General features: G+C 45.9%; 1 protein-coding gene across 2 annotated transcripts in view; it reads left to right on the top strand.

Moving 5' to 3' along the window:
• Positions 1–1957: 1957 nt before the first annotated feature.
• Positions 1958–15085, top strand: part of SLC25A13 (solute carrier family 25 member 13) — a 231918-nt gene continuing 218790 nt past the window's right edge. The window contains exon 1 of one of the 2 annotated variants that reach the window (XM_061413497.1): positions 1958–2148. In XM_061413497.1, coding sequence (XP_061269481.1) covers positions 2134–2148 — 15 coding nt within the window. In that variant the 5' untranslated portion in view covers positions 1958–2133. The remainder of the gene's footprint in view (positions 2149–15085) is intronic. The other variant, XM_061413496.1, reaches the window with a different exon arrangement.

Below are 15085 nucleotides of genomic sequence, written 5' to 3'. Positions count from 1 at the left end.
AAAGTTCACTGTATTATAAACAGAGAGCTTCAGTGATGCCTTTTAAAATAGTATACAGTATATGATGTGATCTTGGTTCCATGAGGTTGTATTTTCTCTGTACATTTTAAAAACTCTTTACAGCAGCCAGGACCACCACTGTGCATGAGCTGTAGACTCGTCCCCTGCTATCCGTTTCACTATCATTTCTCCTGGTTTTGCTTTTGTCTCTATTCTTTAACTCCTTGCCTGGTCTTTCTCTGTTGCCTATTGAACACATTCGAGTTGTTCCAGTCTTTGTTAAACCTCTCTAGAATCTCGTAATCAATCACTCCCTTTTGAAATGTTTGTCTTTTACAGTATAATTCAGTGTATTTCACATACACTGTCCTTACAGACAAGAGGCACACACTTCAAAACACTCCTGTATTACTCATGTATTTATTACCTGTTATCTCTGGCGTCTTTCCAACATCTACACCAGGGCCCAATGTGCAAGACAGGATGACTTCCTTTCTCTCTCACCACACTGACTAATTTTACCTCCTATTCCTTCCTCTAGCCCTATCCCATCTCTGGTTTCAAGTCCTCAGTCCGTCTTATCTGAGTATCCCAACAGTGTGGCCTTACCCCGTCCTCCGAACCTCAAGCAGGATCCATCGACATTGCAATCCTGGCCATGCCACCTCTCTTAAAGGCCTTCAGTTAAGGCGCACACCCTTCACCATGGCACCCAGCACCCTCCATGAATGGTCCCAACCTGCCTGTCCAGACTCTTCTTCCAGCAGTTCCACAGCTTCTTACCTTCCATGACCCATCACTTTCATAACTTGTTCTGTTTCCTCAGTAATTTCTGGGTGTCCTCTCCTCCTTATTTTCTCTGGCTGGAAAACCTTCTCCCTCCAATTCACTGGGCTAATTCACAGCTATTTTAGTGCATGCAGTCTAGGCATCATCTCCTCTAAGAGGTTTCCCCAGTCTTCAGTGATCCCATAGTCCTTGGGTTGCTGCCTTGACAGGTTATATGGACGTTAAGTGTTTATGTGCCAGCTTTCCCGCTAGCCCTTAAGCTCTTTAAGGGCTGGAACCATTTCTCAAGTCATTTTGGTGTTCCTAGCACCTAACACAGTGCCTGGCAAGCAGCAGACACTCAATCAGTGTTAATTAATGAAAATGACTGGTAAAAACCACTTTTGTTGCTAGGTTATATCCATAATCTACAAAACATTTAAAGCCCTTTTCACTGATCACCATTGCCTTAATTATAAATTTCGGTAGCAGAGGTAACTGAATGAAATTCTTATAAAGAGAAAGACCTCTGGGGGTTACACATTCTATTTTTACATTAAAATTTAACCTGTTTCTTTCAGTAGGGCCTATTTGGGGGGGGGGGTTCTTTGATCTCTGCCATCCTACTATGTAGGGTGCAAATAAAGTGGCCCCAGCACATGTGAGTTCTGCACTTATACACACAGCTGTTTGGTACTTCGACTGAGCTAGATTTGACCTAAAACTAGGTCTGCCAGAGACATTACTTTCCTATTTCCATCGACTAGTCAATGCTTCGGGATCTCTTAAACGACGTCCCCCCCACCCCCCACCCCAGAGGGGAGCCCCTCTGAAAGGGAACCGACAGGGAACACCTGGATAAACCTGGGACCTAATGTCAGTTCTCAACTTCCCCAGCTGTGTGTCCTGCCTGTGGGTCTGGAGGCCCTGGAGCAGCCCCTGAGAGCAGCGGAAGCCAACAGCTTCCCTCGCGAGGCCACCTGCTCGCAAAAGACGGTCGTGAACCCCGCCACCGCCTGCCGGCCCCCCGCTGCAGAGGTCGCCATGCTGGACAGCGCAGCCGGGGTCACGTGCGCGGGGCCAGTCCGCCGCCCCCAGACCCGGGCCCGCCCCGCAGCAGGGCAGAGGCCGTCCGGATCACGCGCGACCCGGCAGCCCCGGCCAGGCCCAGCCAATGGGCTGGCAGCGCCCGCATGACCCGCGCCGGCAGGAGGGCGTGGGGAAGCAGGCCGGGCGCGCACGCTGCCGGGCTGTATCGCCGCCTTCGCCGCCGTCGGGACGGGAAGTGAGCTGCCCAGGTCCGCAGCGCCGGCGAGCCAGTGAGAGCGTCCTGCAGCCCGCAGCTGCCCGCACCCAGGGCGAAGCATGGCGGCCGCCAAGGTAAGCGTCGGCCGGGGGCCGCGAGGGGCCCTGGCGTTCACGTGCTCGGTTGGTGCAACAGGGAAAGGAAACAGAAAGGGGCGCACGGCGGCTGTTCCACCTTGCAGCAGCGGGAGGAGGGAGGTCGCCGTCCCTCCCGGCCAGCACAAGCGGCGATTGCGGGGCCCAGGGCCCGACGTTGCCGCGGGAACTTTGCCGGCTGGACCCTCCCACTTGACCGGGCCTGGGAGTCGGTGCCTAGCGGGCGCGCGGCGGGCTGAGCCAAGGCCGGTGAAGAAGAGAAGAGCGGGCGCGATGGCGTCCCGGGGAGGGAGAGGGCTCCGGGTCAGCAGGTCCCCTCGGCCACCCCAGTGCGCTCCTGCTCGTGACCCCGGTTGTTGTTGACCCGACCTGAAGCTTCCCGGGGGCACAGCCGGCGCCGAAGCATGATCCTATTAGGTTTCAAAGGCTCCGCCCTCCCGCGGCTGGGGAAGTCACCTTGACTTCCGTTTTGGAGACTGCTGGAGTTGGCCAGCGCGCTTGTGCATAAAAACTCCAGAATACCTCCGCTCCCCACGCCCCCTCTTCTCATCCTTCTCTCTGCTCTGAGCATCTGACAACACTTAACACACCGGCCTCTGAGCGTTTGAGAGGCTTCTTTATAGAAATGACAAAACAGATTGTCCTGGGAGCCTGTAACTCCTGTGAAGTTCTACTTAAAAGGAGTTCTGCATAATGGTACTCGTTCACTAACCCAGAGGAAAGGCAACTCGGACAGCTTGACCTTTCCTCTTTCACCGTTTCTTGAAACCTGGGCACCATTTCAGTCTCTTTGGACTCCATTTCAACTTTTTTGGCAGAATACCATATTTAGTCCCAATCACTTGACTCATTGGAATTTATTGCTTTTAATTTTAAGTTCACGAAGGCAGCCCTTTAATCAAGCCTGTACAACTTCCTAGCTCATTTTAAGTGTCGTGAACTTAAATATACCCAACATTTCAGACATTTGTCCTTAATCAAAACTCTGTGATAACCCTCAAGAGGAAAACATGGCCAACACATCATATTCCTATTTATTCGTGCAAACTAATCACATTTGCAATGGAAATTGTAAGCAGACAAATATATTTAAATGCTGTTCTATGACTTAAGTTTCTCCAGGCCTCCCCAAATCTGCAGGCTTTTCGGTGTTCCTAGATTATGTGGCCTAAGTGGCCCTTTTCTTTTCTGTAATTACTCCAGGTTCCATCCTAAGAAGAGCACTCTGAGTATACATGAGCAGACCCATGTACATATACAGCTGTTTTAGGTAGACTCTCTGAGAATCACTGGGATTCATTTTGGAGCCTACATTTAGCCCTTTCCAACCTAACAACTTCTGACCTTTTCTTTGCATTAAATTTACATGCAATCAGAGTACAAGGGAACAATTATGTTCCCTCCAGGTGACTTCTTTCAGGAGAGTAGGTGGGAGTAGATACCCATACTTTACTGTCATTTTTACTTCTGTAGATGAATTTTACTTAGTTTGGAGATAGAGTGAGGAACTTAAATGGAGGAGTAGGCATGTAGATGGAGTATAATACTGGTTAACTCGTATGAAATAAAATATATGACGTGGAAACAGGCTTAACTTTTGGGTTGTATTTTTATTAAACTGTCACATCATATCAATAAGGGCAGTTGAATTTTAGCCAAGTAGTGAGAGTCAGGGAAAATGAATCATTTCATTTTTACTCTTTGCAAACTTGTGTTTTTATTTATTTATTCATCTAAACTTGCCTCTTTTAAGGATTTCTTATGGCTGACATCATATATACATATATTTATAAACCAGCAAGACATGTCAAAATCAAGTCAGAGTAGATGAGAAAAACAGATAGAAGGCAAAGATGAAACAAGGACTAAGGTTAATAGACAATAAGGATGTGGGTGCTTGCTAGAGGTGACTGAACCTTCTAGCAGCCAAAGCAAAGACGAAGCGATCAGTGAGGTCAGTTACTTGGGAGAGAGGTCCCCTTTTTCTGCTCTCTGAGGGCAGTTTCTCCCCATTTCTTTTTATAAGCAGTGTGCAAACTGCATTCAAAACTGCCTCATAACCACAAACACACGTTTGTGGATTCCAGAAGGCCATTTCTTATAGTGTCTCTCATTCTAGCGCAAGGGCAGTGCAGTAAATGTAGTCTTTGTGTGTGTGTGTTAGTTACTCAGTCGTTTCTGACCCTGCAACCCCATGGACTGTAGCCCGCCATGCTCCTCTGTCCATGGAATTCTCCAGGCAAGAATACTGGAGTGGGTTGCCATTCCCTTCTCCAGGGGATCTTCCCAACCCAGGCATTGAACCCGGGTCTCCTGCATTGCAGGCAGATTCTTTACCGTCTGAGCCACGAGGGAGGCCTAATTGTAGTCTTAAAAGATGAGCTGTGCTGGTCCACCTTAGTCCAGAAATGCCCCTTATTTATTACCTTTGGACGCTTCTTGATTTTGTTCACTATTAGGCAGTGCTGTGCAGCCTGAGTTAAAGACCATGCTCTTTGCTTTTTCGTGGAGCACAGATATTCCATATTGAACACAAGTCTGTAGACTTAGTTATCTTATCTAGGGATAGGATTGACATCCCCTCTTAAAACTTGAGGAGCCTGTCTAGGGAGAGAATCTCATCTCAATGGAATATCTAAGAAATTGGGCCCAGAATCTGAAACTCAATACTTGCAGGTGAATTCCAGCACTCACTGTGGTGAATCATTTGAATATTTAAGCAAATTTGATATTTTCTGGATGAAATTTAGCCACATCTAGCAACTTGTTGATCTCTTGACCACTTACTTATTCTTAATTTTTTGGATTATTGGCCCAAGTAAGAATAGTGTCATCAGATCAGATCAGATCAGTTGCTCAGTTGTGTCCGACTCTTTGCGACCCCATGAATCGCAGCACGCCAGGCCTCCCTGTCCATCACCAACTCCGGAGTTCACTGAGACTCACATCCATCGAGTCAGTGATGCCATCCAGCCATCTCATCCTCTGTCGTCCCCTTCTCCTCTTGCCCCCAATCCCTCCCAGCATCAGAGTAATAGTGCCATAACAAGAGCTAATAGGAGCATCAGAGAAGGAGCCTGTTTCCCTCCTGAGGGGTGGGGAGGGGGGGACTTCTCCAAGGTAGTAGTGGTTCAGAAGGAGTGGTTGGAGGAAGAGGGGAGATCACATCAGGCACAGGAAATAGCAACTGAAAGACAGAGAAGTGAGAGTACCTGCTGCATTTAGGGGATAACAGGTAATAAATTAAATAGGAGAGTAGCTGACAACGTTGACTAGATGTGAGATTCAGTTTTTTTTAAAATTCATTAATTAATTTATTTTTGTCTGTACTGGGTCTTTGGTGCTGCACTTGGGCTTTCTACTCTTCTTTGAGGTGCACGGGCTTCTCATCGCACTGGCTTCTCTTGTTGCAGGGCATGGGCGCTAGGGCATGTGGGTTTTAGCTGTGGTGCGAGGGCTTAGTTGCCATGAGATATGTAGGATTCCTGGACCAGGGATGGAATCTGTGTCTCCTGCATTGGCAGGCTGGATTCTTAACCACAAGAGAAGCCCAAGATTCAGTATTAAGTGAGGTAATAAAGAAAAACATTATTAAATGACTTAATAAGACTTAATGATAAGCATTAACAAGACTGTTATTAATAAGCATTAATGAGCTTCCCTGGTAGCTCAGCTGGTAGAGAATCTGCCTGCAATGCAGGAGATCCCTGTTCAATTCCTGGGTTGGGAGGATCCCCTGGAGAAGAGATAGGCTGCCAACTTGGGCTTCCCTTGTGGCTCAGCTGGTAAAGAATCCGCCTACAGTGCAGGAGACCTGGGTTTAATCCTTGGGTTGGGAAGATCCCCTGGAGGAGGGCATGGCAACCCACTCCAGTATTCTTGCCTGGAGAATCCCCATGGACAGAGGAACCTGGTAGGCTACAGTCCGTGGGGTCGCAATGAGTCAGACTCGACTGAGCAACTAAGCACAAGACCTATTATATAAGCATTAATAAAATTGTTTAAGACCTTTAACATTCTTATGAGTTACAAAGTATCATTTCTGGTTTATAGATGAACACTCTGGACACCAAGGGGTGACGTAAGTGGCCTAAGACCTGAGAATTAAAAAGGAGCTGGGGTTCAAATCAGCCAGCCTGGCTCCAGAGTCTGTGCTCTTAACCTGTCCACCAGATTGTCTACCTGGTAGCTTAGCATACTGGAGAGTGGCGTTTATGGGCAGGGGAGATGACTTGGGAGGGGAAATTAGATGCCTCTTTTTTCTTCAGACTTTTATTTTGGTCTTGTAACTGTAAACCAGACTTTTATTTTTGAGAACCACTTCCACAGTGCTTACTGTGTGCCAGGCACTTTCCAAGCACTTTACAAATAATAATTCCATTATTCTTCATAATACCAAGCAGCAGCTGTGGTCTGCTTTGTCCTCATTTTACAGGTGGGAAAACTGAGTTGCAGAGAGGTTACGTAGTTTCCTCATGGTTGTAGAGAGAATAAGCCTTGCAGCTTGGATTTAAAACCTGGCATTCTGTGCTCAGAGTCTCTGCCTCACCTTCCTAGGCCTTAAAAAGAGTTCTCTTTGCATGTGAGAATTCACATACTAACGATTATGGACATACGTACCTTCCCAATCCAGTGGTTTGTATCTATAGAATGCGTTGGCACTCAGTATATTCTTGGTGGGTTTCCCAGTTGGCGCTAGTGGTAAAGAACCCGCCTGCCAATGCAGGAGACAAAAAAGATGGGGGTTCGATCCCTGTGTTGGGAAGATCCCCTGGAGGAGGGCATGGCGACCCAGTCCAGTATTCTTGCCTGGAGAATCCCATGGACAGAGGAGCCTGACAGGCTGCAGTCCAGTTGCAAAGAGTTGGACACAACTGAAGTGAGTTAGCATGCATGCACACACATGTGCTGATTTTTAAGTGGCTTTTGGACAAGAGTGCATAGGTCAGAAATTGTCACATGCCTTTTTAAAAAACCAGCTTTGTTGAGGCATCGGTCATATGCCATTCAAGTCACCCATTCAAAATGTAGGGTTAGTGGTGTTTTGCATGTTCATGGAATTGCACAGCTGTCACCTCTTCATATACCAGGTAGAAATTTTAATCCATTGTTCACTAATTAGGACTTGGGCTATATATATGACCTCCGTGTTTTTCATGCTTCTCATTGATAGTAATACCTTCTTCCGAGATTGGTTATTGAGGATAAAATGTGATTGAGTTTATTAAGGATATTCTTCAGGTTGAAGCTTTTCTTTCCCTCATGGTAAAAACTGCTAGGTGGTATGATACTGTTACGATAAAACAGACCAGTTTTTGTACTGGGCAGGAAGGAAAGAATGTGTGAGTTGTTTTTATGCTGCCATGATGTTGGTAAGTTTCTGTGCTTCCATCGATGTTTGATGTTTGGATTTAGGGATTTTTAAATTGATGGCGCTGGATTGACCTTCAGTTTATGTAACACAGTGTTCCTTACTCCTCCCTTCATTAATCCTGTTCCCTTTTACCAGATGAAGAAATGGAGTCCTAGGACGGGCTGTAATTGATTCTCTAATTGAAACTCCTTTGCACTGTTGTAGACCAGGGGTTCCAGTACATTGTAGTCCTCTGTATGGGGATAAGAGTGCTGATGCCTGGGTCTCACCTAGAAGTTCTGATTCAGTTGGACTTAGGTGTGGCCTGAACCCCAAGGTTTTTTGAATGCTCTCCAAGTGAATCAAATATGCTTCTGAGGTTGCCAGCCACAGCTCTAGGCTGTTTTTCCTGCTTTTTGCTTCAGTTGATCCTCTGGTGGTTCCTTGGAATAAGGAAGGAATGCAGTGAGAGCAATGTAAATCCCTAATCCCTAGAGTGTCATTTCAGAGGAAGCATATGCAGGGATCCCTACACGTCCTTTCTTGACAAGCTCTTTCCAGTCCCGCCCCATTTTGCCTTCGTGCTTAGGCATCAAGTGTATATAGTTTGTAATTATCCTAGAATATAGGTTTTATCACCAAATTGATGCCAAGCTCCTTTTGTCCCCGGTGAGGTCTCGGTGGCTTTCTTTATCAGTGTAGGTGCTTGTGGGGGAAATGTTGCAAAGAGGACTGTAACGCTGGTCTTGCAGCCTTTTTCCTGGCTGACCTCGTTGGGTGCCCACGTGTTGTCCGTGTTGGGTCACGGGGCTGTACGAGTGTTGTTTAGCATATAGAGAGCTGGGGGTGAGGAGAGGGGTGGGAAGTGCTGAAAGCTGGTGTGCAGGGTAAGAAGATCCAGCCGGTCTTCTTGGATATCAAGTTCTTTTCTAAGATTGCTGGAGGAAGTCTTGACTCCTCCCGCCTCTTTGACCTTTTGTCCTGTGAGCAGCTTCTGCTTTTGTTGAGTTACAGGGAAGCATTCCTTCCCGTGTTCCCCACTGTCCGTGAGGTTTAGGTCTGCTGGGCATGGTCCGTTCCTACTCCCCCTGCTTGGCATGTGCCGCCTCATGAACACCTGTGCTTCCCGCCATGTTTTCTCGGATGCCTTTGGGTGGGTCTTGGAACAGAGGCATGTGTGAGCCTGCTGGTGTTCTTGCTTCTTGGGAGTAAGGAGGACATGCCCTTGTCACAGTGATGTAATTCCCTTGGCACAGTACTTGATAGCAACTGAGAAAACCTTGTTTTCCATGCCCATTTTACCAGACCCTCTTGTTGGGTCAAGTCGACCCCATCAATGGCGGCTCTGGTCTCCTAGCTCAGAATTATCCCCAGTGACTAGCTTGTAGAGTGGTGGTCTGGTTTGTTGGTTGGAAACGTTTAAAAGATAGAGTACTCGTGCTTACCATTTCCTTTGGGAATTTGCCGTGTAGTTGCATGAGTGAAAATAGGCCTGGATGGTTCCTTTTGACTTTAGGTGCTGACAACATAGCAAAGTTGTCAGTGTTGAAATTCTTAGCAATTTAACCTAAATAAACCACTCTATTTAATGACTGTTATTAGGCTAGTAGCTTTGTCTTGATTTCCACGTGTAGTCAGAGTTTCCACATGTTTTCCCTGAAAACTGTTGACTTGATATGAAAGTCAGATATTTCAGGATCCACTTACTGTTTTATGGTAAAATATCTTTTGCATAAGACGGTACAATTTGTAAGAAAATTGTCTAAGTAAGTGTAGGGGAAGAGAAAGTTTCCCTCACTTCTCTTAGGGTTCCTGGCTGGAGCTGAAAATTAAAATGACGAGGACAGATGAACAAAAGAAAAGCATACACATTTTGTTGAATTTTTGTGTGTACCTGAGAACCCGCACAAGAAGTGAAAGTGACCAGAGCAGAAAGCTTTAAAATCCTTTGGACAGTGAAAAATAAATTTGTAAAGAGGTGGCAAGACAAAGGGGTTTGCACTAGGGGTAGTAAATGGGGAAGAAGTAACTGGGAAGGTAAGGGTGAGTTTAACAATGTCTGTGTGTGTGAGTTTCTGAGCCCTAACTTGCCCATCTTTGATGAGAAGGTTGTCTTCCCTCCTCCTGGTACAGGGGTGGTACTCTCTGCAGGAGAATTTATGACCTGTTTCAGGAAAGAAGGTGGGGTTGGGCAGAAGGTCAGATGACCTTCCCCTTTCTGCTGTTTTCTTAAACTCCTTCAGCTCGAGATACTGAATGTACCAGATTTTGAGGACGCATGTCCTGAACCTTGTCATAAGTCTGATTTGAACGGGGCTTTTAGACCTAAGTGTACATTTGGTAGTTTTTCTGAGTTTGACATGATTTGTATCCGTCTGACCCTGGGCACGGTTGTAGTCTGAGATGCAGAGAACCCCCAACTGCTCAGTCAGCACCACTGTCTCAGTTGGGAAAAGCTTCAAGAACTTTTTAAAATCAGTAGTTGAGTGAGAGAGCTTTGGACTGGAAGGCAGGAAAACCGAGGTTACCAGTCCAGTGCTTCCACGGATGGTGAGAACATAAAGTCTGACTTCTCTGGTGCTCAGTGTCCCCCTATGGGAAACAAGGCCTGTGATGAGCAAATGAAATATAATGTGGGAAAGCATTTGAGGACTATGAACCGCTGTAGAACTGTCAAGTGATATCTATTGGAGACTGTGGGACATTTCCACCGAACCGAAAACTGGGGATGTATTGATAGATATTACTTGGGTCTTCCCAGGTGGCTCAGTGGTAATGAATCCACCTGCCAATGCAAAAGACCCAGGTTCAATCCTTGGGTTGGGAAGATACCCTGGAGAAGGAAATGGCAACCCATTATAGTATTCTTGCCTGGGAAATCCTATGGACAGAAGAGCCTGGTGGATTACAGTCCATGGGGTCGGAAAGAGTCAGACACGACTGAGTGACTGAGCACACGCACATATATCATTTGACCTACTTGAACAGAAGATGGTGTGCTTTCTTAAGCTCGTGATCTACTAAGTAGTCATCTAGTAATGGCTAGGCAGTCTGTCTAGTAATGTCTAGTCTGTCTAGACTGCTAGGCAGTCTGTCTAGTAATGGCTAGGCAGGCTGTCTGCCTAAAGAGACCAAATTCTCTTTAGTGGTCTTCCTGGAGTCTGGCGATTGGAAGTTTATGGTCCAAGGATGAAAAGCATTGGTTTTACGCAGGAGCTTGTTAGAATTGCAGCATCTGTACACTCATCCCAGGACAAAGACTCTGTGGCTTCAGGATCTGCATTTTAAGTAGCTCCCAGGGGTACTGTATGTGCATTAAAGTTCCCAGAATATTGGTCTGGACCTCTTGTCACTGTGTTATTAAATGTAGCTGCCTTTCTAAACTAAGGGTACGGTGTCTTTCGATTTGGTTGTAAATCAATTCAATTTTTGCAGAATTAAATCCATGGTGATAAAATCCAGTATAAAATTTTGGATTCTTTGGGCTAATTTGGATTCCACCAGTGCCAGTGTATTATTTTAGAACACGTCTCTGAATTACTATTTAAAGGTTATCAGTCAATCAGTCAGTGAAAGCCGCTCAGTGGTGTCCGACTCTTCTCGACCCCATGGACTGTAGCTCGCCAGGCTCCTCTGTCCATGGGATTTCCCAGGCAAGAATACTGGAGTGTGTTGCCGTTTCCTCCTCCAGAAGATCTTCCCAACCCAGGGATTGAAACCAGGTCTTCTACATTGGATTCTTGACCATCCGAGCCACCAGGGAAGCCTATTTAAGGGTTATGACCGTCTCCATTTCTTTGCTGCCTACTTGTACTTAAAGTCCTTGAAAATAAACTTATGCCCTTTCTATTTTTTGGCATTCTCTTCTAAGAGTCACCAGTGATCTCTGTTCTGAAACTGTTGGCATGCTCTCCTTTATCTCTGACCTCACAGGATCGTGACCTGCTCCTTCCCTCCTGGGATGCCTTCTGCCAGCTTTCATGACGTGCCCTCTCCTGGCTGGCCCTTTAGCTTACGCTGGTCCCTTCTCCATGGCCAGCTTCTTTTTGTCCTTCTGCTCCCCTTGACTTCCCCACTCTGAAATGTTGGTGTCCCCCTGGCCTCCACCTGAGATCCTCTGCCTTCTGACCGCTGGGGCTCCACGGCAGCTCTCTCAAGCACCAGCCTTGCGTTTTTGGCTTTTCATTGGAAATCTCAACTTGTCTGTCTCAGAGATATTCCAGACTCTGTTTATTCGAGTTGAATTCATTTTCTTGATCACGCCTCACCTTTAGCTGCAGTTTAACTTTTCCTGCTAGTTAAAGTTTCTGCTTAGTTCACTCAGTACCTTTGTGGGCAGCCAGGAGAGACACCACTGGTGGGAACCTGGACACGGGCAAAGAGATGGCTCACTTAGACCTTTCTGGGTCCCTGGGGCAGGTGTGTCTCGTCTCCTGCGTGTTTGGCTTCAGGTCCTCGTTCCTTTTGAGCTTCAGCACGGCCGTAGCTCTAAGCTGGTTTTGCCTTTGTTCTCTTCCCTTCACTTTCCTCTCCACTCTGGAGTGCCTGAAATTGTCACGGACGTTTCTAAAACTGCCTCTTGTATCCATGTTAAGAGCAGTCCTGTGTTCCTGGGTCCAGCCCTTGACAGTCTTTAAAAAATGCATTCAAGTGTGTTATTGATTCCAGCTATACGCCGCCTCCTATACTGATTGCTGGGCTTCCCTAAACGAGTAAGCTGTTGGACTTGTTTTCAGGACCTCACAGTCTACAGAGATTAAAATGACCAGATAATGTGAAGACCCAAGCTTCATTATTTGATCTTTATCATCATCTACAAGACAGCAGGGAAGGTGTCGTTAGCTCATTTGAAGGAGAAAGGTAAGGTTCAGAAGGGTCGTGCAGATAGCAGTGGCAGCAGCAGCTGACAAAAGCCCAACACTGTTCTAGGCGCTTCGCGTGTGAAGTCACGTAGTCTCCAGTCCCGTGGCATGTGACTGCCTGTCTTGTCTCCACTACCCAGATGGGGCAACTCGTCTGTGCAGAACAGTTAACTCTCGAAGCACAGAGAGATTCAGTGACTTGCCCCAGGTCACACAGCTTTCAAGCGGCAGAGCTGTGACTTGCACACAGGCAGCCTGGCCTGTCAAGGCACATATCGAATGTACTGCACGGCCGTCTTGAGTTTACCTGGCTGCACAGTGTGGCTGCCTGATGTCCTGAGAATAAAAATGCAATCTCATTAGCCAGATTCCGCCTCCTCGGTCTTGGCCGTTGTCTCACTTTTCCAGTGTTACCTCATGCCCGTTCCCTTCTCATACCCTTCACAGCGGTTTGTATTATAAATGGGACGTGTCCAACCCCTGTTCAGATTCCCTGCCATAAAGCTGTGGCAACAGTGTAGCAGGAAAAAAAAAGGGGGGGGTGGCTGTTTGTTTGTTTAATTTAGAGCTCAGTCAGAAGCAGGAATGTTTCCTGTCGTTCCTCTCCATTGGTGGGCAGATTTTTATTTTATTTTTTTAGTTCTTTCCTTCAGTTTTAGGGAAAACCGGTCTTAATGGTGTTTTCTCTTTCCTTGGAGTATCTGTAAGGATGTTAAAACCCATGCCCTAGTTTTCACAGTTGGTTTGTCCCAATGAAGATTCAGACAGTCTGCACATGGCATTTGGTCGATATGTCTTTTAACTCTTGTGAATCTATAGGTTTGGCTCCCCATCTTTTGGTGTGCCTGCCTGCAGTTTATTTGATGAGTGAATTGGGTCATCCTTCCTGTAGTTTCGCACAATTTGAACTTTGCTGACTGCACCACCCCCCCGCCCCCACCCATGTTCCTCTGTCCCCAGTGTTTCCTGACAATTGATAGTTAGATGTGGACGCTTGATTGAGTTTAAGGTTTTATTTATTTTTATTTTTTGGCTGGAATACTTCCTAGGTGGTTGCTGGCTGTCTCTCTCAGGTTACTGGATCCTTGGTATTGGATACACGCACCAGGAGGCACATAATTCCTGGTTATTTCCTCTGTTGTTATGTTTGGTGAGTGGGTTTGGATACTGCCTTCCTGATCCACCAGCATTTTGCATAATGGTTTATTTTAGTTGGCTAGGTTTTAATATTCACAATTGTTCTTTTCTGTGCATTGCGTTTATTCATCTTCTAAACACACACACACGTGCCTGTGTGTTTGTATACACATATATATATATATGTATACATCATGTGTATTACAATGAGTGTGTCTCACAGTTAAAATAAATGGTGGTTATTAAAAGCAACTGGATAGTAATCAAAGGGGTATGGAGTTTGTGTTTGGGATGATGAAACGGATAGTGCTGTTGATTGTATATTGTGAATGTACTCAATGCCACTGAATTGTACACTTAAAATGTTAATTTTTATGGATGTTTTACGACTACAAAAGCAAATCAGTTGAAAATGGATTGTAGCATACTGAATTTTTTTTTAAAAAGTCCATCATTCCATGATGATTATTCTTCCTCAAGAAGAGTCAAAGGGAGATGCAGATGGGGAGGTGAAGTTCTTTTTTTCTGAACAATGCCAACTGATAAAGTAGAAGTTATGATAGAACTAGAAAAAAAATTTATTTGGCAACCTGCAGGTAATAATTGATTCAGGCAGATGTCCTCAGTGGATGCTAAACTCTTCAGTAAAAGATTATTGGGATTCTCTGTGTCTCAGAGTGAAAGAGTTAGTCACTCAGTTGTGTCTGACCCCATGAACTGTATAGCCGGACAGGCTCCTCGGTCCATGGGATTCTCCAGGCAAGAATACTGGAGCGGTAGTCATTCCCCTTTCCAGGCGATCTTTGCAACCCAGGGATGGAACCTGGGTCTCCTGCATTATAGGCAGATTCTTTACCGTCTGAACCACCAGGGAAGAGTATTTCCTTATAAATTACTTACCAACTATAAAGGGGAAAAGATACCATTATAGCAGAGGACTTGTCCTCCATCTGTGATCCAATTTAACATTACCGGGAAGAGGGAAACGCTAGCATGGAGCACCACTGGTGTGATGTGATGGAAAATACACAACGTGACCTTTAGAGGTTTCCTGCCAAAGGGTTGCGTGTGAATCTAATCATGAGGAAACAATTATACATATCCAGAAAGTAGGACATTTCGTAAGACCTCTGGTCTGACTTTAAAAATGCCAGTCTTATGAATGAGAAGGCTCAAATAAAGGAGGCTCCCAAACAGACATGACAACCAAATGCAGTGTTTGAAACTGGATCCAAAACAAATAAAAGAATGGTCCTGTTGGAGCCATTTGAATAAGGAGTTTATATTCAGTGATACTGTATTAGTTGGCTGGGGCTGCCAAAACAAAGTACCTCAGACGGAGTGGCCTAAACAGCAGAAGTTTATTTTCCCACTAACCTAAAGGCTAGGAGTCCAAGATCAAGGTGTAGCAGGGTTGGTTTCTTCTGAGGCTTTCCTCCTTGGCTCATGGATGGCCTTTGTCTCGTGTCTTGACGTGGTCTTTCCTCTGTGTCTGTGCCCTAATTTATGCTTCTTGTAAGGACACCAGTCTTAATGGCTTAAAGCCTACTTTAATGACCTCAGT

This window comes from Bos javanicus, chromosome 4 (genome assembly GCF_032452875.1).
Source record: "Bos javanicus breed banteng chromosome 4, ARS-OSU_banteng_1.0, whole genome shotgun sequence".
NCBI classification, from domain to species: Eukaryota; Metazoa; Chordata; class Mammalia; order Artiodactyla; family Bovidae; genus Bos; species Bos javanicus.
The sequence above is the reverse complement of the archived record's forward strand: the minus strand, read 5'-3'. Positions and strand labels throughout refer to the sequence as shown.